At 39.0% G+C, this 27,469-nt stretch overlaps 2 protein-coding genes across 9 annotated transcripts in view; one reads left to right on the forward strand and one right to left on the reverse strand.

Moving 5' to 3' along the window:
* ttll5 (tubulin tyrosine ligase-like family, member 5) overlaps positions 1-9,300 on the forward strand; it is a 135,340-nt gene extending 126,040 nt beyond the window's left edge. For 6 of the 7 annotated variants that reach the window (XM_067368535.1, XM_067368534.1, XM_067368539.1 and 3 more), the window contains exons 31-32: positions 1,731-1,813; positions 8,301-9,300. In XM_067368535.1, coding sequence (XP_067224636.1) covers positions 1,731-1,813; positions 8,301-8,353 — 136 coding nt within the window. In that variant the 3' untranslated portion in view covers positions 8,354-9,300. The remainder of the gene's footprint in view (positions 1-1,730; positions 1,814-8,300) is intronic. The other variant, XM_067368540.1, reaches the window with a different exon arrangement.
* A 183-nt stretch (positions 9,301-9,483) lies between these two features.
* Positions 9,484-27,469, reverse strand: part of tgfb3 (transforming growth factor, beta 3) — a 28,331-nt gene continuing 10,345 nt past the window's right edge. The window contains exons 3-7 of one of the 2 annotated variants that reach the window (XM_067368543.1): positions 22,325-22,454; positions 21,353-21,460; positions 16,075-16,246; positions 13,472-13,625; positions 9,484-10,334 (exon numbers count right to left, since the gene is read on the reverse strand). In XM_067368543.1, the coding sequence (XP_067224644.1) occupies positions 10,176-10,334; positions 13,472-13,625; positions 16,075-16,246; positions 21,353-21,460; positions 22,325-22,454 (723 nt within the window). In that variant the 3' untranslated portion in view covers positions 9,484-10,175. The remainder of the gene's footprint in view (positions 10,335-13,471; positions 13,626-16,074; positions 16,247-21,352; positions 21,461-22,324; positions 22,455-27,469) is intronic. The other variant, XM_067368544.1, reaches the window with a different exon arrangement.

Here is a 27,469-nt window from a genome sequence, read left to right on the forward strand (position 1 = left end):
ATATATATTATATAGATAGATAGATAGATAGATAGATAGATAGATAGATAGATAGATAGATAGATAGATAGATAGATAGATAGATAGATAGATAGATAGATAGATAGATAGATAGATAGATAGATAGATAGATAGATAGATCGATAGATCTATACTGATATGGACTGGGTAATGTGTTAGGAATAAAAGGATGCCACATAGTTTGATGGAAATGAAAATGATCAACCTACAGAGTAACGAATTCAAAGACACCCCGGAAATCAAAGTGAAAATATGATGCAGCAGGCTAGTCCATTTTGCTGAAATTTCATTGCAGCAACTCAAAATGGTACTCAGTAGTTTGTATGGCCCCCATGTGCTTGTGTGCATGCCTGACAACGCCGGTGCATGCTCTTAATGAGAGGACGGATGCTGTCCTGGGGTATTTCCTCCCAGATCTGAACCAGGGCATCACTGAGCTCCTGGACAGTCTGAGGTGCAACCTGGCGGTGTCGGATGGACCGAAACATAATGTCCCAGAAGTAGGTCAGGCTAGCATGGGGGCCATTCAGTGGTATCAATTCCTTCATCCTCCATGAACTGCATGCATACTTTCGCCACATGAGGCCGGGTATTGTCATACACCAGGAGGAACCCAGGACCCACTGCACTAGCGTAGGGTCTGACAATGGGTCCAAGGATTTCATCCTGATACCTAATGGCAGTCAGGGTGCCATTGTCTAGCCTGTAGAGGTCTGTGCGTCCCTCCATGGATATGCCTCCCCAGATCATCACTGACCTACCACCAAACCAGTCATGCTGAACGATGTTACAGGCAGCATAACATTCTCTATGGCTTCTCCAGACCCTTTCACGTCTATCACATGTGCTCAGGGTGAACCTGCTCTCATCTGTGAAAAGCACTGTGTGCCAGTGGCGGACATGCCAATTCTGGTGTTCAGTGGCAAATGCCAATCGAGCTCCACGGTGCTGTAGGCACTGGGCCCACTAGAGGACGTTGGGCCCTCAGGCCACCCTCATGAAGTCGGTTTCTGATTGTTTGGTCAGAGACGTTCACACCAGTGGCCTGCTGGAGGTCATTTTGTAGGGTTCTGGCAGTGCTCATCCTGTTCCTCCTTGCACAAAGGAGCAGATGGTTCAAGGACCTGTCCTGCTGATGGTTTAAGGACCGTCTACGGCCCTGTCCAGCTCTCCTAAAGTAACTGCCTGTCTTCTGGAATCTCCTCCATGCTCTTGAGACTGTGCTGAGAGACACAGCAAACCTTCTGCCAAACCTCTACAGGCTAGACAATGGCACCCTGACTGCCATTAGGTATTGATGTGTCATCCTGGAGGAGTTGGACTGCCTGTGCAACCTCTGTAGGGTCCAGGTATCACCTCATGCTACCAGTAGTGAGACTGACCCTAACCAAATGCAAACCTAGTGAAAAACAGTCAGAAAAGATGAGTAGGGGAAAAAAAAGTCAGAGGCCTCCACCTGTAAAACCATTCCTGTTTTGGGGGTCGTCTCATTTTTTCCCATCTAGTGCACACCAAAGCAGCTGAAACTGATTAACAACCCCCTCTGCTACTGAACTGACCAGATCACTATCCCAGGAGTTTAACTGACTTGATGCTATTCTCTGATTAAAAAGTGTTCCTTTAATTTTTTATATATATAATATGCAAAATAATACACTTTAGAGTCTTAAAGCAGGAGGGATGTCGTCTGATGCTTTGTCTGTCCACAGGAAAGCATTATTTGAGACTCCAGCCGGTCACAGCAGCACCAGTGGACATCATGTGGTGTATGAGACAGTTTGCGCAAGGACAGGTGAGAAAACACACACACACACAAATCCTTGTCGTTGATCATGTGTGCACTGACTGGCAGGTTTAGCTCTGTGTGCTGTCAGGTTGATCTTGAGACACATGAAAAACTGTATCCTATCCAGACGTGACACAAATATGACACAAAATCAATCAAAAATCACCAGCCAGTCAGAGGCATGTGTGGGCGGAGTCTCTTTGTAAGCACACTGCACTCGCAATAAAATGGATAAGTACATCAAATTCATTTTAACATTATAAAAATACATACTGAGTGTCTTAAACAATCATTGTCATAAAATAGACTTATTTGTTTACATTGAGTTTCCTTTAATTTACTTTCAAGATCTAAGGTGAATTATCCATTGCCGCTTGAAGTCACTCAAAATATTCAAACTCGCATTAGACGCTTTTAACATTTAAAGGTGCGGTAGAACGTCTTTTTAAAAGATGTAATATAAGTCTAAGGTGTCCCCTGAATGTGTCTGTGAAGTTTCAGCTCAAAATACCCCATAGATTTTTTTTTTTTTATTAATTTTTTTTTAACTGCCTATTTTGGGGCATCATCTACTATGCACCGATTCAGGTTGCGGCACCTCTAAATCACGTGCTCCCCCACCCCTGGAGCTCGCGCTTGCCTTAAACAGCATAAACACAGTTCACACAGCTAATATAACCCCTTAAAATGGATCTTTACAAAGTGTTCCTCATGCATACTGAATGCATGCGTTGGATCATGTGAGTATAGTATTTATTTGGAAATTTACATTTGATTCTGAATGAATTTGAGGCTGTGCTCCATGGCTAACGGCTAATACTACACTATTGGAGAGATTTATAAAGAATGAAGTTGTGTTTATGAGTTATACAGACTGCAAGTGTTTAATAATGAAAATAGCGACGGCTCTTGTCTCGGTGAATACAGTAAGAAACGATCGTAACTTTAACCACATTTAACAGTACATTAGCAAGATGCTAACGAAACATTTAGAAAGACAATTCACAAATATCACTAAAAATATCATGTTATCATGGATCATGTCAGTTATTATTGCTCCATCTGCCATTTTTCGCTATTGTTCTTGCTTGCTTACCTAGTCTGATTATTCGGCTGTGCACAGATCCAGACGTTAATACTGGCTGTCCTTGTGTAATGCCTTGAACATGACCTGGCATATGCAAATATTGGGGGCGTACATATTAATGATCCCGACTGTTACGTAACAGTCGGTGTTATGTTGAGATTCGCCTGTTCTTCTGAGGTCTTTTAAACAAATGAAGTTTACATAAAGAGGAGGAAACAATGGAGTTTGAAACTCAATGTATGTCATTTCCATGTACTGAACTCTTATTATTCAACTATGCCAAGATAAATTCAGTTTTTTCATTCGATGGCACCTTTAAATAAAGCACAAAATCAGTACCTGAGATTATCATTGCCATACTTTGTATGCTGTTGCTCCAGCGGCGACATCACAGAATTAGAAACCGTTTCTAAAATACATTTGTCGAGTATCGCCGTCACAGCTGGTTAATTAACACAGAAAAGACGCCTTTTATCGAGTGTTGCGGCATTGTGTCGTGTCTGGTTAGGACACGGTGTAAGTTGAATGTTGGGGCTCATGCCAGTTTAGCCTCTGGTATTTTAATGAGGAACCTTGGCAGCGGGTTCGAGGCCGGTTTGCCCATGCTGGCAGCTGTTCATAGTGACCATTCCAGCATGAGGTTTGTTACGTGTCACTGAGATGGCCTAGTGTTAGTGAGTAGACCTGTGTGAACATGAGCCGACTGTCTGATCCACTGACAGCTGCTGATATTGAAAAACAAACAAATGCTAATTCTAACAGTGCCATGGCAGCTCCTGTCATGCACCATACTTTGAGATTTGGTGCGGAGAAGCTTTATGTTTTCTTATGCTGATATCAGGCGTTTGATGGGCTGGATGTGAATTATCAAAGCCTAAACGCACATTTTGAGCTCTGGTATCATTCGGAAGAGCTGAAGTGACCACTGTGTGAAAGTTTGGGGGCGGTAAGATTTTGTAATGTTTTTGAAAGAGGCTCTTTTGCTCACCAAAGCTTCATTTATTTGATATATATATATATATAATTTAAATGCTATTGTTTGACTTGTAAGCGTGTCCTTCGGTGCGGTTCAACATCTTCTGTCAATCTATAACTGCCGCTCCATCTGCAGGGAAGTGCTTGTGAATTTCACAGATGCTCTTCTTCCATTGTTCACTGGACGAGAGGCGTTTGGCAGCTGGGAAAGAGAGCTGTAAGAGGACTGAGAGCGGTTGGTGTTGTTTTAGCGTGGATGAGTGCGGCCGGCTCTGATGGGCTGTGAGAGGGAGTTAGCGCTGATCCATACGGCCGCATTCTCTGGGATCAGCCGTCAATACGCATCAGCGTCGCCTTCTCTCATCCCGTTCAGCCGCTCGCCCATTAGCGGTAAACAGCCCTTCATTGTTGTGATGTTTTTCCTTTGCTTTGTTTTCACTTGACCTCGTCTCACCAGACTCGCACACATCTGAGCCAAATGCTTTCAAACTGGTTTTCACTCCAAGAATGTTCTCTTCATTTTTAGCCTTTGGTTCAAAATCGGCTCAAAGTAAAAAAGATGAGGAGGTTTTGTGTCTGATGTGTGTTGCATATGAGTGAATCTCAGGAACACTAGGACACATTGACCACAAAATCAGAAGAAAATAAATCATTGATATGGATGTAATGCAATCCTTTTTTTTTTTTTTTTTTTTTTTTTTAATGAAAGACAGTAATTTTGTTTATTTAAATAAAAAATAAAGGCAGTGCAGCATATTCTATCATGATAATAGCAGTATACACCGTGTGCAGAATTATTAGGCAAGTTGATTTTCTGATTGTATTTTTTTCCTAGGCACATTTTACCAATTCCAAACCACATCAATCTTAATAACTACTATTCATTTTGTATTTAATAATTTATAAGTGATATATAATTGTTCATGAAGGCTTTACATGCAAAATGAGCCAAAAAAAAAAAAGAGATTTAAGTCAAAAAATATGAAATGCTCATGAGAAGGATGCAATACTAATGCAATACTAGAAATTGCAAAGTTAAGGCATGACCATTGGACAATGAAATGCTCATTGGGTCAGCGGGGTCATACAAAAACAGCTGGAGAAGAAAAGATACATTAACTGCAAAATAATTATGAATTAAGGTGAAGAATTAAGTGTGAAACCATCAGGAACCCTTTAGTCTCCAGCGCCACCATTTTCCAGAACTGCAACCAACCTGGAGTCTCCAGAAGTGCAAGGTGTCAGGATTTCAGACTTAGGTTAGGTGAAGAATCCTGAAATATGACCCACACTCCAGAATCTGGCAGTAAGTTTTGGAAGATCATTTTTATTCCATATCTGCAAGACGGACATTTCAGGATAGGATCTAAAAATGATCTTCCAAAACTTTCTGCCAGATTCTAAAAGATAAATTCTTCAAACAGTGGTACAAGAGGATGTGGTGCTGGTCCTTCAGGAGTCACTCTCAAGCTGTCTGGCTATAAAGCCTATAAAAACCCAGTCTTTATGTACTTTATAACACTTCAGCTTGTGATTCTTATTAAGAGCGGGTCATTTTTTAGGATTCTTCACCTAACCTAAGTCTCTGAGATCCTGACACCTCACACTTCTGGAGACTCCAGGTTGGTTGCAGTTCTGGAAAATGGTGGCGCTGGAGACTAAAGGGTTCCTGATGGTTTCACACTTAATTCTTCACCTTAATTCTTAATTATTTTGCAGTTAACGTGTCTTTTCTTCTCCAGCTGTTTTTGTCTGATCCAATGAGCATTTTGCTGTCCAATGGTCATGCCTTAACTTTGCAATTTCTAGTATTACATTAGTATTGCGTCCTTCTCATAATTTCATTAATTTCATAATTTTAAGTTATATCTCTTTTTTGGCTTATTTTGCCTGTAAAAGAAAACTTGCCTAATAATTCTGCACACCTGAATATAAGGCGTTTTCATTTCCAGCCTTTGTGAAAAATTATATATCACTTATAAATTATTGAATGCAAAATTAATAGTAGTTATTAAGATTGATGTGGATTGGAATTGGTAAAATGTGCCTGGAAAAAGAAATGATCAGAAAACCAACTTGCCTAATAATTCTGCACACAGTATATATAAGTAAAACAATGTATAGTTTTTTTTTTTTTTAAATAAATAAAAACACACATCTCTTCTGTTCACCATGGCTGCATTTATTTGGTCAAAAATACAGTAAAAACAAACATATTGTGAAAAAATATTTGAATTTAAAATGACTGTTTTCTATGTGAATATATAGTAAAATGTAATTTATTCCTGTGATCAAAGCTGAATTTTCATTAATATTTCTAATGCTATTCCACCATTTTTGATCAAATAAATTCAGCCTTGGTGAACAGAAGAGACTCTTAAAAAAAACATCAACAAATCTTAATTATTCCAAACAGCAGGAAGATGTATTTGACAGCGAAAACATCAGTCAGGGACACACAGACAGCATCGTTTAAGAGAGGAACATGTTTTCCCCTCATCACTCCGGCGTGTTTTTGAGCGCGGAACAGCGGCTTCCAGCAGGCGAGTCACTGGATTGGAAGCCGGGCGTGATGTTTTCGTTCTCCTGTGCCGTAAGGCCTCAGGGTGTAAAAGAGCACCAAAATAAACAGTGTGTGGAGAGCGAATGAAAGGGAATAGTGTTCACCAGCTCTGGGAATGTCTTTGCTCCGGTCGGATCAGTGCAGCGGCTGGACGCTCGCCGAGAGAGAGCGCTGCTCTTATCAAACCATTCACGCAGCCCTCAGCTTCTGTGAGAAAACCAGCTGCAGAATATTCAGTTTCATTTGAATCTTGATGTCATTTCAGGACCTCATATCTTGTATTTCACACTCGTCATTTCAGGAAACACTCATTTTGCACCCAATGCAATTCGGTCTTATTGTGAGTCATTCATCAGTGCATGTTATTACAAAATACGTTGTCTTCATTACCTTAACTTGCTACAGCTCTGAAACGCCTTTCTTTGTCACCTAACACCATCAATGGCTCTTGTTTTCTAGTTTCATCTTCGTATAGACTAGAGACTCTTTCACCATGCAGCAGATTCCTCGTGGAGTCCTGTCCTGCATTATTTCTTCATTGAATATCTCTTTTTATGTCACGTTACATGAGTAGAATGGGTTGTGAACTTTAAGACCCATTATCTGAGTAAGGCTTTTTTACACATCTATTGGAATATTCATGTGATCAAAAGATTCAATACTTGATCAATAATAATCATTATTATTATATTAATGGAAATAATTGACAATTATGATTGAAATGCATATCAGGTGTGGCCAAGCTTCAGGCATATGCTTACACTGCCAAAAAGCTGAAAAAATGAGAAGTACTCTAAATACTTTTGCACAAGAATTATACTTTTTAAGTGTTCAGAGGTTCATTTAAAGGATTAGTTCACTTCAGAATGAAAATGTCTTGATAATTTACTCACCCCCATGTCATCCAAGATGTTCATGTCTTTCTTTCTTCAGTGGAAAAGAAATTAAGAGGAAAACTTTTCTCCATATATTGGACTTCACTGGGGTTCAACGGGTTGAAGGTCCAAATGTCAGTTTCAGTGCAGCTTCAAAGAGCTCTACATGATCCCAGACGAGGAATAAGAGTCTTATCTAGAGAAACCATTGGATATTTAAAAAAAAAAAAAGAAAAAAAATATCCTTTTGCACCGCTCTGCGATGCGCCACACATTACGCAATCATGTTGGAAAGGTCATGCGTAGGTGGAAGTACCGCGGTAGGGCGAAAAACTCAATCTCATTTTCACCTCCAACTTTAAATTTGTGTTGTTTTACCTTTTTTTGTAAAGGCCGTTTGACTTGGTCTTTGACGTTCACTTTGTAAACACTGGATCGGTACTTCCACCTACATCACGTGTGACCTTTCCAACATGATTACGTCATGCGTGGAGCATCACAGAGCAGTGCAAGACGAGCATTTGTGGTTTAAAAGTATATAATGTTTAATTTTTTAGAAAAAGAGTGATGTTTTCTCTAGATTAGACTCTTATTCCTCGTCTGGGATCATGTAGAGCTCTTTGAAGCTGCACTGAAACTGACATTTGGACCTTCAACCCGTTGAACAAGTCCACTATATGGAGAAAAATCCCAAAAACCTTCATTTCTTTTCGACTGAAGAAAGAAAGACATGAACATCTTGGATGACATGGAGGTGAGTAAATTATCAGGACATTTTAATTCTGAACTAACTTTTTTTTTTTTTTTTTTTTTTTTTTTTTACAAGATTAAAAAAACAAACGTATGTGCTGAAAAGTGAAAGATGGTTGATTATTTGTATGACTAAAGTGTTTTTGCTTTAATTGTTGGAATATACAGTATCCTGGTGCATGTAAAGATGCAATTTATTCGCTCTGGTGCATGTTGATTCATTGTGCTGTCGTGTGTTCACAGGTCTGTCGGCGTACAGTAAACTCTTCCACACTCAGGGCTCCAAGAACAGATGAATGAGGCCAAAGGTCAATCGAACCAATCAGCTGCTCTCTGGGATACGTTACACACGTCCTCTCCAGCTGCTCAGAACATGGACATGAAGAGTTCAGCTCTCCACTTCACCCTCGTCTCTCTTTATGCTGTCTTCTGATAATCGATATTTCCTCCTAACTGGCCGTGTGTGTGTGTGTGTGTGTGTGTGTGTGTGTGTGTGTGTGTGTGTGTGTGTGTGTGTGTGTGTGTGTGTGTGTGTGTGTGTGTGTGTGTGTGTGGGGACTGGATCTGTTCCAAAGCCTGAAGGTTTTTTCTGTCCCAAATGTGCAGTTGTCCAGGCTTCATTTTCACCCCGCAACTGATGCCATGTGACGGACAGCTCACGACAGCTGCGGCACGAGCACACAAACAGACCCCGAGCTCATGAACGTGTCCATCATATTTATCCGTGTTTACATGTACATATAGAAGATCTCAACGTCCGTCAGCGCTCGCTAATGATTTGAACTGTTGAAGTGCCTCATTCAGGTGTGATGAACCACATGTCCAGGTAAAGTTGATGTCGTTCGAGATGAATTTCTGTGGTTGTTTGACTGTAAAAATTACAATCTGTCTTTAACATACGATGACGGTTTTTGGCCAATGCCCTGGTAATACTTGATTCACCATGATCAGCACATGTGCTGATGGGATGACATTGTGTTTTCAGGCCGATTTTAGGTTAACGCCTCACTTTTATTACCCGGCCAAACATGAATAAATGACAGCGCCTCATTCATGCAATGGGAATGGAACAAATTTCTTACATAAATCATCACTTTGAGTTGATGTAAACACAGTTCACACAAATTAATTTAGTGTTTCATGAATGAGGCCGATTATGCAACGTACAGGATTTGCCGTTTCAATGTTTATTTTAGTTTGTACAGTATTTGTATTGCATTTTCTCCCCTGAATTTACTTGAATTTGCTCTCCTGACAAATTATTTGTAATGCTGACATGCTACAGCACCTTTTTAGCTTACTGTTGTACCAGTAAACTGGAAGAAATGTCAGCTACTTTTTGTGATTGTTTTTGTTTTAAGAAATAATGTGTGGTCACCATTTGTAATCGCCAAGAAGAATTCATGACAAACTTCATCAACGGCTCTTTTTGTCCAAGACTGTTTAATTAAAAAAGTGTTTTCAAGAGTAATAGCAGTAAAAACATTAGCAGTTTGTGATCTAAAAGTTCATGTGTCGGCATACGTCAGCTTCATTGAAGAACTAAAACTTCTGCCGTGTGACAGAGGTAAACCTAACCCAGTCAAAATATTTCTTTCCAGCATGTTTGCATTAACATTATCAGTAACACCGTCACGTTAGACAAACAGTGTGGATTACTGTGGTACACACTAAAAGGTTCGGTCTGGGAAATGGCGTGCTCGAATGAGTTACGTTGGAACATCGTTATACAAAAAGGCTCTCGTCACGCCACCGGTCGATCCAGCACGTGTGAATCCGCCGTTGTCCTCGGTGCAGGCGTTACGAAGGTTCGCACTGCCGTTTCAGAGTTCAGAAATGGCCGTGAGGTTTGCCTAGAGGCACTTTAAAAAGCTGACCAAAAATTACACATTACAAGTGGACAAGTCACTTCAAACGTCAAACTAGAAGTTCGAGGGATCGTAGGGCAGCGTTTGGCTGCGAAGTCGTCTTGGAACGCAACTTACGTAGTGCTTCGAGAAGCCTCGGGCTCCCGGGTTGGATGTAGGTGAGAAGGATGTACAGAGGTATTCTTTTAGAGTCCAGTTCCTTCCTTTTGACCCTCGAGCGTTCGAACCCGCGCCGGGGTCTCGAGGCCCCTCAGCTGCACTTGCAGGATTTGACGATCATGTTGGAGAGCTGCTCCACTTTAGGCGTTCGGCCCACGTAGTAGAGGATGGTCAGCGGCTCCAGGTCTTGAGGGACGCAGCAGGGCGAAGCGGACGCCTCGGGGTTCAGCGTGTTGTACAGGCTCAGCAGCTGCGCAGAAATCACAGATCATGTTCATTTCTATAGTGCTCACAATATATAATAGACTGTAAAAAAAATAACCATGTCAGTGTCTAATCAGCTAATATTGTCTTAAATATCCTGCATAGCACTTTTATTTTAACCAAATGTTGATTTTGGTCAAATGTTGCAACAATATGTTAAACTTGTTCATGAAAAATTACAGTTTTGGACATATAGGGTAATAAAAAAGAGATACAAATGAGCATGTAAAGCAAATAACTTAAAAAAAAATAATAATATGTGCCCCGCCCTGCGCAATGTTCTCACCTTTTTTTCCCCCCTTACCTGTTTGCATCCCTGGTTCAGTTCAATAAAGTGAAGTTCATCAATTACAAAACAAGTTTAAAGAGATACATAGCCAAAATTAATTACTCACCCTCATTTTATTGCAAAACCACAAGACCTTCGTTCATCTTCAGAACACAAAATTAGGATATTTTTGATGAAATCTGAGTTTTTTTTAACCTCCATAGAAATGAAATGACCATATTCAGTGTCCAGAAAAGTACTAAAGACATCATGAAATCCGTTGTCATGACTACAGTCGTTCAACCCTAATGTAGTGAAGCGACGAGAATACTTTTTATGCACAAAAAAACAAAAATTCTTCTCTATCCTGACAGTCTCATACGCAGTTTATTTTGAAGACACATTGCAGCGTACATCCGGACACCGACTCATTATTGTCCGGCTCGTGTGTCAGTATCACACACATGCATCGTGCTGATCATGTGATCAGTGTCGGCCAATACTGAGCTGCCGTTCAGACGCAGAACAAGGAAGTGCTGAACTGCGTTCACTATGTCAACAGCGTATGAGAATGAGATTATTGAATAAAGTCGTTATTTTTGTTTTGTTTTTGCGCACAAAATGTATTCTCGTCTCTTCATAACATTAAGGTTGAACCACTGATTTTTAGTGATGTGACCTCAAAAGGTGCAATGTCATTGCTGCAAATGTGTGGTTCAGAAACCCTTAGATTTCATCAGAAATATCTTAATTTGTGTTCTGAAGATGAAGGAAAGTTTTACGGGAAATGTAATTTTTGAGTGAACTAACCCTTTAACTCGGCTCTAGAGAAGACAACAGTGTCTCAGTTCAGTTCACTAACAGTTGCAAAGTGCCATTATTCGGTTCAAATTTTGTTCTCAGCTGATAGTTTTCGTCATTAATCATTCCCTCGTGTTGTTCCAAACCTGTATGACTTTATTCTGTGGAATACAAAAGATGTGCACCAAAAAAAATATTTTACTAAAACATTAAAACTAGGGCTGCACGATTAATCGCATGCTATTCTCACGCGCATTTCGTCAGTAAAGCCGGTTCCCTGATTACCGCTAAATCACAATCACCTGCTTTCAAATGGAGCGGCATTTAATAGACTGAGCCGTAGATCACTGAAAAGCCACGCAATATCGCGTTCATTATCGCAGGCGATTCATCTGCGATATGAACGCGATATTGCGTGGCTTTTCAGTGATCTACGGCTCAGTCTATTAAATGGCGCTCCATTTGAAAGCAGGTGATTGTGATTTAGCGGTAATCAGGGAACCGGCTTTACTGACGAAATGCGCGTGAGAATAGCATGCGATTAATCGTGCAGCCCTAATTAAAACCGAAATTAAAATGTTTCAGTAGTTAAAGCTGCAGTCTGTAAGTGTTGCCTCTTTGTCGCCATCTCTGTTTGAAACCTGCAATTGCAGTTATTTGTGTAATTATCATCTTTACGGATTAATCTAATGTTTGCTGTCAGAGATCACAGATTCCACGTCTTGGAAGTGTGACCAAAATACAAATTTTCACCAGAGAATGTCATCTGAACAAGTAACAAATCTGCCACTTTTGTTCTGACCAACTGAGAAAAAAAAAGCATTACAATAAATCGCGCTGCCAGTGGTGCATTAAATCTAAAGATCGCTTAGCTCAGATCACGTCAAACCATGCAAAGTATTATCATTGTTATACTTTGCTCTCAAATTGTTAATGTTAACAACATCAGCATTGCGTAACTATGTGTATTTAGTGTGCGTTAGCGTTACTTGTAGATTTCAATTTCTGTACAGTCTAATCTCTAACGTTAATTTGCCCATATAATCTGCCATCAAAATGATGTTTAATTATTGCAGCTGCTGTGAGAAAAGGCTATACATGATCCGTCACCTGCAGCATCCTCACATGATATAGGCTACTAGCAGGGACTTCTTCATGTAAACAGACGTGACGTAATGACGCAAAGACGAACGGCTGCATGCTTGAATTTCCACCGGAAACCCACCAGTACCACTCTTATTAGAATACATCACTACAAGCTTACCGTTGTGAATCAGTAAGGTAAAAAGATAGTTCTGAAGTCTGGCTGCTTATGTACTTGCTCAAAAATTGGATCATTTTTAACTTAAAAAAGTTATGGACTGCAGCTTTACTGAAGGTAACTGCAGGTAACTGAACTCAGTATGCAGTTCAGGGTGTCGTAGTGAAGTTCTTCGGCATCGAGCCAGCTCTCGAGTTTCAGCCAAACAAATTTTACATATTAGTTCATCTTGGTTTTGGTGATGTGTGTCCCCACAGCTGACATGTTTAACTCAAAATGTGTCATCGGTGAAGCACTGACTGTTTACAGTCATCCAAAACTATTTGGATGTCGAACTTTTTTGGGTTGCCAACAATGACCATGACTAGAGGACAGGCCGTGTCAAGCTCCAAAATGAATCTGAAAAACACCATAAAAACAGTCCATATGATCTTCTGAAGGCCTATGATGAGTGTGAGGAACCACGTCTGATGTGATGTGTCTTGAAGCGCCAAATTTGTATGTGTGTAAACATAAATGAGATTTGAGATCTGCAGTGGAAGATTTTCAAAGCATCATATGACTTCAGAAGGCATTGCAACTACTTCTATGCCAAGTTGGAGTCTTGATCTTGTGGTTTTGGCCTCCAGACATCTGGATCTGGTTCTCAAGGGGCCTAGTCTTGGTCTGGATCTATGACTTTCTCTGTGCTTTTTTGAATCAAAAAGAGCGGCTTGGACATTCTTCAAAAATAAAAGTCACACAGGTTAAACCAACATGAAGCTTAGAGAAGATGGCAGTTTTGGACTCTCACCGTGCTGTGTGTGGTGTCGGCGCTGCGGAGGTACGGACACGGCCCGGAGCAGAAGTTGGCGTGGTACCCTTTGGGTTCATGGATCCACCTCCAGCCCAGATCCTGCCGGAAGTCAATGTACAGCGGCCGAACGCAGCAGTTCTCCTCGTAGTTTCTGAAAGCAGAAGGAAAGCCGTCACTTTCTCCACCTGCCCGTTCACATCCTCGCTCTCTTGTGCTCCTGGCGTGGATTCTGCATTCATTCGGAGACGTTTCCATACACTCTTTTCACTTGGATGTTTCTAAGACTTCTATTTCGGCTCTGCATGGCCTTATAAACATGTCAGACAGTCTTTTGAGGCTCAGAAATTCCACTGTAAGGTGTGTCATTTTTTCCCTCCTGGATCCGGCCCAGGTGTGGAGTGCTAACAGAGAGACACACACTAAGGAGCCAGCGCACTACTTAGAATACTGGGACAGATCTAAACTTGCAAGCTCTTGCAGAACCTCCCCGACGCTTCAAGCCGTCAGGTGCCAATTAAAAGGTTCATTCTTATAGGGAAAATCTCTCCAGACACATGAAGTTACTGGAATGTGAACCAGAGATGTGAATTTGGGTTTTAAATGTCCTGCAGTTTTTGAGAAGAAAGCAGATCAAATGCATTTGATAGACGCCTTTCACTTATATTGCATTCAAAGTGTACATTTTATCAGTTCATGCATTGCCTGGGAATCGAACCCATGACCTTGGTGTTGCTAGTGCTGTACTGTTGGAGCTTCAGGATAACATTCTAGCACTCTTCTGATGACGGGATCAGTACACACACGTTCTCACGATGTATAGAGTGCTGCAGTGATGTTTTTTTTTATAGTCCAACCTGTAACTTCATATCACCTTGATGACAAAAACTCAATATGATTTTCAGAAAATCTTTATGATAAGTTTATGATTCTTACACATTTTATTTTCACAAATGAACACAACTTTCATGAATTTTAAAGCCCAAGTACAATCGGCAAAAGTAAAAAGCTAAATGTAGGCTATAAAGGAACTACATCATAGTCACATGATGACTTCAACATCATCATTATTTAAAAACATTTTCCTTGAAAGTTTGAGTGGAAATAGTCTGCCAGAGCGCACAACCCTCTGGTGCTCTTCGTGTGTTGGACAAAAATTACTGGAGATTTTATTTTATTTTTTTATTTTTTTTTTTTTTTGTAATAAAATGAATGTACTATATTTTAGTTCGAAATGTTTTTTTATTTAATAGTTAATTTTTTTAGGGGGTTTTACGGTACTAAATTATATTTACACTGTAGTTATAATCCATTTATTCAAAATTTGAGCATAGACCTGAAAATACAATTTCCAACTTAAACTGTCATACATTTGGAATGCTTTAATTTTGATGTCTTTTCTACAGAAGAGGATTAGAGCCAAGCAATAATAAAAAATAAAACCATCTCGAGATTAAAGTTAAGTTTCGAGAAAAAGGTCGAAATAAAATGTTGAGAATAAAGTCATTAAAATACAAGAAAAAACTTGTTAAATTTCAAGAAATAATTCGAAATAAAATGTTGAGAATAAAATCATTAAATTACGAGAAAAAACTTGTTAAATTTCGAGAAAAAAGTCGAAATAAAATGTTGAAAATAAACTCTATAAATTACGAGAACAAATTCATTAAATTACAGATTTGTTCTCATAATCTAATGACTTTTTTCTCATAATTTAATGACTTTGTTCTCAGCATTTTATCTTGACTTTTTCCTCAAAATGTAACTACTTTTTTCTCGTAATTTAACAAGTTTATTCTCAACATTTTATATCAACCTTTTTCTCGAAATGTAACAACTTTAATCTCGAGATGGTTTTATTTTTTTATTATTGCTTCGCCCTAATCATCTTCTGTACTTTTCAAAGACTACATCTGGCAAATTATTGCTGAAGTGAATTGTACATTTATTGTAATAAAAAATGCACAAAAATACTTTCCTACGTTTTACTGTAAAACTGCAAGAAAATCAAAGTGATAAATCTAAACAAGTCGTGTTCCAAATTTGAGCTTGATATCACAAAAAATTATTGTTAGCCTGGAGTACCAAACGCTTCCACTAGATGAAAAATTCTTGAAAAAAAATGTGCGATGAGAGAAGAGCACCAGAGTTATACCCGTTAAGTTTGATGACATTTCATGTCTGATATCCTCTGTAGTCCCATTTAGACCTTGTTAGTAACCGCCTTTTTCATGACAAGTGAAAGCTTTAATAAGATCAGAAAGGGGTATTTACTTGTGTATATGAAACATGAACATATCTGGAGCTTATTTCAGCCATTTAAACAAAAACGATGGAACCGGAAGTGCTAAAATACTTGTTTCCTGGTTTTTGGACTACAAAAGCACATCATCCCTGCAGCGCTCTAATGTGTGATGCTGCCTTCCAATTGGTCCAAAATGAGAAGACAACATAATTTAGTCGCCTAGCTTTTGGAACAGCCTTCATGTCAGGAGCACCAATGATGCCTTCAGATGTCAGAATGCAAAAGTCTTAGCAGGAAGCTCAGTGAGTTTGGGAACAGAGCTACAAACCACATATTATTATGTTGAAGAAACACTCACGAGAAGCAGTAGTTGGTGTCCAGAGCGCGTTTGCGTCGTCTAGAGCTGGGCAGGACGTCCAGGCGGTGTGGCGGCAGCATCATCAGGATAAGATGAGGGAGAAGCTGGTCCTTCTGCTTCTTGAGTCGACCCAAATCCCAACGGTTCTGCTCCTCGTACTCGCCGTCCATCCCTGAGGACACAGCAGAAGCAAAATTTAAGATACCTTTTTAATTAGAATTTATTATGAAATCTAAACATTATTGGAACAAAATATGACAAAATAGCAGTTTAAATAATCGGCCTGTTTGAATTGTTTTTAGAAAGTTTCCCATTTTTAAAAATGTAATAGTTGTTTATTATGTTGGCTTGACAAATCTGATGGTCAAAACTACAAAAAGTCCCACAGGCTTTCATTGTGCCATAAGTATTTAAGCTGTGTATCACTAGCGAAGCTGAATGACTATCCTAGGACAACATCTTTTTACTTTCTCTAAATAAAACCTTCAAACTTCAAGCTTTTCACAGTTTTTTTTCTTTCAGACATGGCATTATCAAGCCAACAACAAAGTTTTTCATCAAACTTTACTCATTTAGTTTGTACTCATAAAACTTCATGGTTTTGTTTGTTTGTTTGTTTGTTTCAGTTGCACTCAATTTAAAGACTCGTATCAAATGAAATAAGAGATGTCCTGACCATGACCCAGGCGATATCGTTGACAATAATGCCTTCTTGCATGTTGATTTGGAAAGTTTGTTTGCTTGTCTATACAGAAGTTTCTGTCTTTCGATTAAAGTTTTTATCTTCACAGTTTACGCCACCATGACATACTGCCCCGGGAAAAAATACCAAATTGAATTTTAATGTATGAAATTATCTGTATGAATATTTTTTATTTATTTATATATTTTTTTACATTTCTAATAAGCTGATTGGCCTGGCCACAAAAACAGTGTCACATTTTTGAATCATATAATGTCTATGAATAAATAAGGTGGCATCATGTTTGCTTCAAAGCACTCAAGCACAGATGTTCACAGACCGCCTGAAGAGTTCTGCACTCAAAAAATAGCAGGAGCCGTCTCAAAACATCACAGATCTGATTGGCGTTACGCAATTTCTGGCCGTCAGTGTGTCTCAGTTAATAGTCGAGATACAGTGAGCTCTTCTGAGAAACAAGCAGTCGCTGGATTTGCCAGGATCGTCAAGCACAATTTTTCAAGCAAGGCAGACTGTTCAGTTTTGTCTGTAAAATAATAGATGGAAATTCTGACGTCTGCACACGTTTTCCACTAATGTCTTCAATGTTGTCCACGCAGCTGTTTTCTGAGACTTCTGGAGCGTGATTTTACCGCTGCTTTACGTGTTATTATTGCACGATTTCATAAAACCACCTCAAAACATCACAGCAAAACAAGAACTGCAGAATTGTCAGAATTTTGTTGGCCATAATAAAAAGCTGCGTCAGGAGCTTTAGCAGCCGCTTTTCATGTCGAAGCATTCCTGAAGACCAGGGGCCAGATTCACGAAACATGCTTGAGAATAAAATTTGTATTAACTGCTTTTTTTCATAAAAGAATAAACGTAAAGAATATTTTTAAGGATGCTCTCATCTCTTTCTTTTATTACTCTAAAGACAAAACATAAAGGATTAGTTCAGAATTCAAATTTCCTGATAATTTACTCACCTCCATGTCATCCAAGATGTTCATGTCTTTCTTTCTTCAGTCGCAAAGAAATGAAGGTTTTTGGGATTAGTCTCCATATAGTGGACTTCACTGGGGTTCAACGGGTTGAAGGTCCAAATGTCAGTTTCAGTGCAGCTTCAAAGAGCTCTACATGATCCCAGACGAGGAATAAGACTCTTATCTAGAGAAACCATTGGACATTTTCTAAAAAAATAAACATTATATAATTTTTAACCACAAATGCTCGTCTTGCACTGCTCTGTGATGCGCCACGCATGACGTAATCATGTTGGAAGGTCCTTATTCCTCGTCTGGGATCATGTAGAGCTCTTTGAAGCTGGACTGAAACTGACATTTGGACCTTCAACCCGTTGAACCCCAGTGAAGTCCACTATATGGAGAAAAATCCTGAATGTTTTCATCAAACACCTTCATTTCTTTTCCACTGAAGAAAGAAAGACATGAACATCTTGGATGACATGGGGGTGAATAAATTATCAGGAAATTATCAATGTAAATAACCTCTTAAATTTAGGATAACTTTTTAAAATAACTGTTAAATTATTATTTAAAATACACCTGCAGGCGCTGAACTCCTGTCAAGCTGTTCACAATGAAAATAATGTGTTATATGATTATTGCAGAAATTTGCAGGCAGCACAAATTAAAAAAAAAAAAAAAGGCCTTTGGGGTGTTTTTTTCATTGAGTTGTTCATTGAGTCTTCAGCAAAAACCGCCATACAATCAGATGGCCACCAAAATATGACATTTTTTTTTAATATGAGATATTTGAGAACTTCTTAAGACTTTTGGGAACATTCTTACGAACTCATTGGAATTCTTAAAGAGGTCATATTATGCCTTTTCACAAAGTCTTGATGTTGTTTTTGTGCTCTACTAGATTGAATGTTGATTATTTTCCTCATATTCTCCATTGTTCAGCTCCTCTCTTCCCAGTCTGTCAGTAACGCTCTGTTTACTTCCTGTCTCTATGAAGCCCCTCCTTCTGAAAAGCACAATGTGCTCTGATTGGTCGGCTGGAGCAGTGTGTTGTGATTGGTCATAAGGGAAATGTCCCGCCCCTTACCATAACCGCCAGTTTCAACACACTACTAACTAACTCAACCAGGCCCCGCCCCTTTATTCTGCGCATTAATTATTTAAATGAAGAATATTGTGAAGAAACTCAAGATGGAGTTCAGAAACACTGACACTGATATAGAGAAGAACTCCCGCTGGAGGGACTTTTTCACGCTCAGACAGCTCACTAAAGAAAGTTGAACATGAGAAAAAGCAGAATAGGTCCTCTTTAACTTCTTTTCGAAGAAGATTTTCATGAATCCGACCCCAGCCCCTCTCAGACGGCTGCTCACTCTCCGTCTCCTCAAGCATCTGCGTATTCAATCTGTTTGTGATAGCAAAAGCAGCTCAGGTCCCAGGAGAGGCGTTGCCAATAGATACGGACACCCCTCTTTCATTGAGGGCCAAGAGTCTGAGTGCCCGCAGTGGCGGCGCATTCCAGCCAGCGCGTTCCCAAAACCCCAGACACCCCTGAGGCCCCAGGACTAAGTGAGATTCCATACGCTTAGTTCTCTGAGAGAGTGTCCGACTGCTGCTGGACGGGAGCGCAGAGGCGTTTATCTCATCAGAGTGACAGCAGAAAACCTGAGAAAGCTGTGCTGGGATTCATGAGCATGTTGTGGATTTTGTATTGAATCTCAGTGCAATTCTTAAAAAATGTGCAAGTTTGCAAATATTTTCATAAGAACATCTTTTCTTCTTAAGAAGAAAATGTCAGGCTTTGGTTTTGCTGTATCTGATTGTACTGCAGTCCTTGACGAAAACTCACGGATCAGAACGATGAAAAACGCCTAGGCTGTTTTGTTGCAGATTACTGTAATAATCATAATAAGCACATGCACTATTCAGCATCACGGTATATCAAGAACTTATTTTGTCCTGACTGCTGCTGAAAATTGTCATAATTATAACATTAAAAACAAACTTTCAATTGATCAAAAAGTCACTTCAGTCATCATTGGCGTCACTTCAGAGCACTCATGATCATGCCTACTGATATGTTGTAATGCTTTATATTTGAATGAACCCAATAAATTAATTAAACATCCTACCCTTCAGGATTTAAGACAAGATGGAGGTTATCCTAACTTTAGAGGTTATTTACAGTGATTTTCAAGAACATTCTTTTCAGGAATTCAAATTATTCTTAAGTTCTGTCTTTGCAAACATCTTAAATGTTTTTGGGAAAGCAAAATAGTACTAGGGATTCCCATCAGACATTATCAAACATCATTTAGAACTGTCTGAACAGTGATAAAGAGACAAAAATGCATGTGCAACTAATTTGAATAAACGTAATTTCAATCATGACAACTCTTGAAATAGTTTTGTAGAAATAGCATGTTATTGAATATGGCAATGTTTATGCATTTGGTCTTGACAGACTACTGCTGCCTTCACGTGCTATCGGAAATTTCATAATTGCCACTTCTGAAGTCATGATTACGAGCTCATTGCATTTAAGTTTCGAAATGGGAGGGCGTTCATGTGCAATTTTTGCCTAGGAAACTCATATTTACGGTAATTCCAAGAGCACGTGAAGGCAGCATACATCTGCTACATTGCTGCTGCTGTTGACTGTTGCTAATAGATCCACAGACACACTGCAGTGAGCATGTAAGATCTGCTGCTGCATAAACAGACACACATAAATCCCATAGCAGATCTAGGCAGGTGGAGCTGGGGAGGTGGAGGAGTTCAGACGAACTCTGAACTTACAGCAAACTAGTGATGGGAGAAACAAAGCTTTGAATCAACTGAACCAATTGCTTTGCAAAATGATTCACTGTATCGAAGTGTTCAAAGCGTCACACGCTGGTGACCCCTGCTGGTCAGAACAGTGTAAATGCAACAAAAAAACCCATCGCAAATGTTTTACTGAAATTGTAATCTATCAGATGCAATTAACTAATCATCTAATAGCATTAATTATTAAGTGTCTGTATAACATGTATTCTTTTATCAATGTTCAGGGCTTGTTTTGTTTGTTCTATGGATGGGTTAACTAAACAGAGACTATTAACTACTATTATTCCTTTTAATTATACAAATACCTCATTAAAACATCTACAAATGTGTAAAACTCATCAGAGATCAGGTAATAAAAACTTATACTCAGGTGATAGACATAGACACCTGTTCAATGGTTCACATCTCAGTGATGATTCATGGGTTCACAGAGATCGCCCCCAGCGGTGACCTATATGATTTCGAAACAGTTATGCTGTAACAAAACCCCGTTTACTGAAATCACGTGACTTTGGCAGTTTGAAACACGCTCCGAACCACTGAGCAGTGTTTTAAAAGCGCCCATCACTACAGCGAACACTGAACCAGACTATTTGAATATTGAGCAAGCAATCTTATTGGCTGCAGGATCAGCAGAGGCCAATCAGCTTGTAAAAGACAGATCAGCCTGCGCCCTCAAGAGTTTCATGACTGAACTAGATAAATATGATTAACAATAATATACAAAACCATGTTGGTTGCTTGAACAGTTGAACAACATTGTTTGGTTTTCTTCACTCACCTCTGAATTTGACCTCCAACACCTCGTTGACGCGCTCAACAATGTCGCCGTTGGGGCTGAACGTGTGACACGGGCAGTGAACGCTGATCTCCAGGCCGAGGTTGGTCTCTGAGCGGTGGAACAATATACAGTTTGATACACAGATCAGATTCCAGTGTTTATAATGTTTAGGATAACATTAACGTTTATAATGTTTAATGTTTAGTTTTTCTGTCCATTCATTATAGGTTCACTGATTCACAGTCCAACAACCTCAATGTCATGATTTTCAGAGAAATACACATTCATCTTTGGTCATTCATTTTCCAGTTATCAACAGGGATTTCTACATAGATTGAATCTTTAGTGACTCTCGAAGTTTGTATTATTCAGTCAAATTAAAAAGAGTTTAAATTATTCTTTCTTTTATAAATGACAGTACAGTAGCAAAAACAGTTTCAGAGTGTTTTGGTACTCAAGATTTATCTAATTGCACCATATAAAGCCATCACTGTGCAGATTTTTTTTTTTTTTTTTCACATTTGTACTTGCTCTGCAAATATTCTCACCAAATAGTAAGTCAGAAAGACATTCATCGTTAAGCATTATTTCAATTCAAACATTAAGCTGACTATAGAAAAACAAGTCAAATAATTGATAATTTTAGGAAATTATGCAACAATAATGTAACTCCATGACAGCTGTAAAATCATACACACACCATGAAAAACACTGATTTGTTTATCATTTTTTAACTCATTTTAAATGAACATCATCAAATGCTTGTACAGTGAATGTCATTACTGTTGCACCCTCGCTGTAAAAAGTTTTTTTTTTAACGTTAAATAAAACAAAACTTACTGGAATATGTTTTACAAGAAAAGTCTTTCTAATTTAAAATTGCATTATTTGATGTTTCTTTATAAACGTTTGTGAAATTTACTAGGCATTTAGACGTATTTGCTAGGCAAATACGTCTAAACATTAACTTACCTCTGTACATGAGCCACTCCCGTATGGTCTCAGTGACGTCGAAGGAAACCCACTCAGGCGTTCCTTTAGTTAGAACGTTCTTGCCGCCGATGTAGCGCTGCTTAGCGATGTGCTCATCGGGACGAAGAATCTAACAACAGACGTGTTTGACAATCAGCATCAACAAACAGAACTTTAAAAATCTTCACGTTTCAAACAGGTTTCCTCGACACTCAAACAAATAGTCCCGCCCCAAATTCACACCATTGGTTGATTCCGAAGTTGACATGTCTAAAGGCCCTGATATATTCACGGCAAAGTTAGGTCACGGCACATAGGATGAATTAATTGATTAGAAAGGCTGGATCAGTTATTGGCCTTAATCTTGATTCACTTGAGGTAACTGTTGACGAGAGAACAAAGGCAAAATTAAAGATGATTTTGTCGCACAAAGTTCATCCACTACACTGTATTTTTAGTGGACTTAAAAGTTAATTTAGTGGAAGATTAGTGATGCTTCAGTGCTCTACAGAGCGATTTAGAAGGTCTTTTATTCCTGCTGCAGTTAGGTTTTTTTCAATGAAGTTGTGTAAATCTTTTTTTTCTTTAATGTTTAATTGTCTATTTGTGTTGTTTGTATTGTGTAATAGGAGTTAACCCTTTCAATTAGAATTACAGCTTTAGTTTCTACTATAAAGCAGCTCTCCACTCCAGTTTGTTCATATTTTTACTTATGGACTTCTGACCTCGATGGACTAAACAGAAGAAATGAACAAGAGAAAATGTACACCTCAAAGAAGGCGGAGCCTCAGAGCCACACCCACCTATTATGTAATCACCACAGACCAATCAATGGTGTGTACCAGCAAGAGTGAACTTTTCCGGAAAGTTTACTTGGCAAGCTGTTTCGTACTCCTGAAACAAACTCCAAACAAAACTTAACTTGCGCCTGATTTTGTTTGAAATGATGATGTCAAACAGGTCCGGTCTTCGATTTTGCTTTAAGTATATCAGGGCCTTAAATGGGACCTATAATGCCCTTTCACATGATGTAATATCAGTCTCTGGTGTCTCCAGAATGTGTGTGTGAAGTTTCAGCTCAAAATCCCCCACAGATCATTTATTATAGCTTGTCAAATTTGCCTCTATTTGGGTGTGAGCAAAAACACGCCGTTTTCGTGTGTGTCCCTTTAAATGCAAATGAGCTCTACTTTCCAGAAGAGGGCGGAGCTTTAACAGCTCAACAACAACAAAGCTGGAGAATCTCACGCAGCCAAAATGAGGATTGTCAGTAACGGTGTTCAGCCTTACATTGTTCAAACCGGAGTCGACACTGATGGAGAGACTCAGGAAGAAGTTACAACTTTTAGAATGAATCTGGTGGCGCCGTGGGTTGAAATGTGCAGATTAAGGGACGGTAATATTATAATAAGATCCTCTTCCTATGTCACAAGGGGAGTGAAATCAGAGTGGCTCATTTTTTCACATGCTTGCAGAGAAAGGCTTACCAAAACAAAGTTACTGGGTTGATATTTTTCATGTTTTCTGGGTTGGTAGATGCACCGGGGACCCGATTATAGCACTTAAACATGGAAAAAGTCAGATTTTCATGATATGACCCCTTTAAGAGGCCATTCACACAGAAAGTGTTTTTGCGGTTAATAATATGAGATGCATGGCTGTGGAATGAAAAAAATATTACAAGATCTATAGCTTGATCTAGAACTTCTTTTTACTTGAGCGCCATGTTTTTAGACCACTTAAGAGTCACAGTGTGCTACTCTCCAGTGAACATTAAACTGAGATATGAGAAAACATTTTAACATGGAAAATGACGACACACATGCTCTTGAAGAAAACACAAACCGTCTCCTGCACACATACAGACAGACAGCGATGAATCCAGACAACGGAGCTGCCTGAGGCCAAACGCTTCTGCTCTCTCACTCATGGAAAAAGTGACTCGTGGAGTCTGATAATACTGAATGACACTCACACGCACGAATGAAGAGCGGCCTGATTCGTCATCGCTTTCACCGCTCTGATTGACAGGTATATTTAAATACAGGTGAAGATTGTACTTCGGAACCAGTTGTAATATTTTTAAATACTGGAACTAAATCACTTCCATGATGTTGAGGGTTCTCTGTACTTAAACACTGGCAGACGTCAGCTCTGTTCCAAACCCCATGAGTTGCCCTGCTGTCTACATAGGCAGCATCTTAAACAGAAACTCATAAGGGACAGATTTAGGAAGTTTGAGTCAGTGCCAATAGCCTCGTGGGCAGCACCAACATATAGGGTTGACAAATACCCAAGTTTGAATCCCGGCTCACAGTCCCATCCCTCTCTGTCTTTCCCACTTTGCTTCGTCTCTACATATGGTCCTACCACAATAAAGGCAAAAACGGCAAAAAATAAATCACTTTCGTAAATAATAATAAAGATACGGTTAGTTATAAAATGAGTTTAAAAGCCGAAATTATGACATTAAAATATCATAAATATGACATGGGAAAAAAAATGATGTAAATTTTGAAAAATTCATTTACTTTTTTCTCAGAATTGAGATTTATTAATCTCATAACTAAGCGTTACTATGGCATAATTGACTTTATCTCATAATTTTACCTTTTTATGTCATAATTGTGACATTTCATCCCATAATTATGATCTACCAAAGCATGCTTTTTCTTGTTATGTGGCAGAAATGGGCTTCCATTTATACCTTTCAATATTGAATTAATTTATTTACACAGATCTCAGAAATGCTTGATTCTGATTGGTCAGTCATGACATTCTGATGGGGGTTATTATTTTAATGACGCTGCTCACACCTTTCATGTCATTCATATCACAGCCCGTTGTCTTATTCTAATTGATTTCATTCTTTAAATTAAATTGTAACAAATGTATATATTTAAATTTAAGAATTTCAATTAAAAATACAAAGAAGCAAGCAAGAAGTAAAATTGTTGGTAAAATATAGCATTTTATTTCATATATTTTATTGTAGTTAGTGGCAATTTAATATTTTGTTCAGTTATAGTGCCACCAACAGGCTCAATCCCAACACTTTTTTTTTTTTTTTATGTGTCCTCAGAGTGTGTCCATAAATGTCAAATTTGGTGAAAATATCTCATTTTGTTTAGGAGTTATATACAAAAATGACCCATGCACGACTTTGCTTCACTTACTATGAAAATGTTGGCATGTGGGCATCAGTGTATAGCCAGTGACCTGTTTCCAAATTCCCTACGGTGGTTTTAGTCTTGATCAGACTAACAGTTTTGAAGATATTCGCGAATGTTGTTTTAACACTAAATCGTACTATTGCACAAACCATAAGGTGAAACCTAGCATGTTATGTATCGTTGGACTCAACAAGGATTCGGGAATCTAACGAGATGCTTCCTATGAAAATAAGCCAACCACATCAAAAGTTATGAGCATATAAATATCTCAAAACTTCTGTCTCCTTCAGGGCATCGTGCTCATGACCAAGTTTCGTAATGATATGCAATGCATTAAAAAAAAGACACTAAATTTGCTGTAGTTAATGTTGAGATGGTCCTCTATCAGTGTGCCAAAATTCATAACTTTTCCACAAGCGGTTCTGTGGGCTGCCATAGACTCCCTGTGCAGAAGAAGAAGAAGAAGACGACCAAAAGATACAATAGGTGCATCACACCTTCAGAGCTTGGCCTCTAAAACTGTAATGGAAAAGTTCAGTTCTGTCAGTCATTGATCAGAAGGTACTCGCAAATGTTTTTAACTCTGCTCCTAAAAATGCGAATAGAGCCCTGTAGTTGAAATCACGAGTCATTTAATTTCTTACAAAAGTACACGTAAATGGGTCATTTTATTTTATGATGTTCCTTGAGGTTCACTTATAATGTTAATTTTTTTTGCATGTTTTAAAAAAAGCACTAGAAAGATCAAGGCAAATTTGAAAGGTTCAGTTCTATTCAGGGTTCTTGACTCTCAGTATAAAATCAGAAGACCCTTCTCACTGTCTAACGCTCCAGTCTGCCAGATAAAATCAGCATACACACGGAGGCCCCACAACAACTTGGCCCATAAAACACAGGCTGGGATAAGTAGGTTGGAGGACCTAATCTAGCATCCTGTGAGACTGCGGCTGGGGGCGGATGTCCTCGGAGAGCACTTGAGCGGCCCACGCCAGAGCACCGGCCCCTGCCAAGCAGCCCCAGGCCAGCGTGTGGGGGCGAAACACTCGCTTCACGCCCCTCTGGCCCCGGCCGCGCTCTCCTGTGGGGTACAGCAGCTTCTGACAGGAGGCCGGAGACCGACGTCTCCTTTACAGGAAATGCTGGAACCCGATCAGGGCTCTCAGGCTCTCGCGGGAGGAAACGGACTGAAAATACAACACCTATAGAATACATACTCACCAATGGAGTAAATCTGTTATATAACTGCTCTCAGGCCTGCAAGTCGCAGGGTTTTATATTGCGGTTAGAAGCATCGGCATGTGAAAGTAAAGCTCTGAGTTTCTCAGAAAGCTTCTTTTGTTCAGTTGCAATTGTGCAAATGTTCTTCTGTGTAATCCATCAGCACCTGGAAAACAGATCAGGCCCGTAAAACGCTGCGCTCGATCTGAATCCAGTGCAGTGCCATCATCTCTCTCTGTGTCTGTGTTTGTTCTACAGGACACACTGAAACGCTTCTAAAGACACTGTATCAACTGCTCATCTGAGATCATGAGACTATATGAAATGACTGACGTGTCATTGAGATATGTATATATAAAAAAAACAAGAATTGGATGTAAAATTAATGTAAAAGTATTTTGTTTGTTTTTAAAAGACACTCAACAAAGCTGCATTTATTTGATCAAAAATACAGTAAAACAGTGAAATATTATTAGAATATAAAATAACTGTTTTCTATGTGAATATATAGTAAAGTGTAATTTATTCCTGTGATCAAAGCTGAATTTTCAGCATCATTCCTCCAGTCTTCAGTGTCACATGATCCTTCAGAAATCATTCTGATATGATGATTTGCTGCTCTAGAAACATTTATGATTATTATCAATGTTGAAAACAGTTAAATATTTATGGAAACTGATGCATTTTATTTTTCAGGATTCTTTAATGAATAGAAAGTTCACAAGTGTGTGTTGGTGTACCCGTGTTTGCATGT

The sequence above is a fragment of the Chanodichthys erythropterus genome, chromosome 18 (genome assembly GCF_024489055.1).
Source record: "Chanodichthys erythropterus isolate Z2021 chromosome 18, ASM2448905v1, whole genome shotgun sequence".
Taxonomy (NCBI): Eukaryota; Metazoa; Chordata; class Actinopteri; order Cypriniformes; family Xenocyprididae; genus Chanodichthys; species Chanodichthys erythropterus.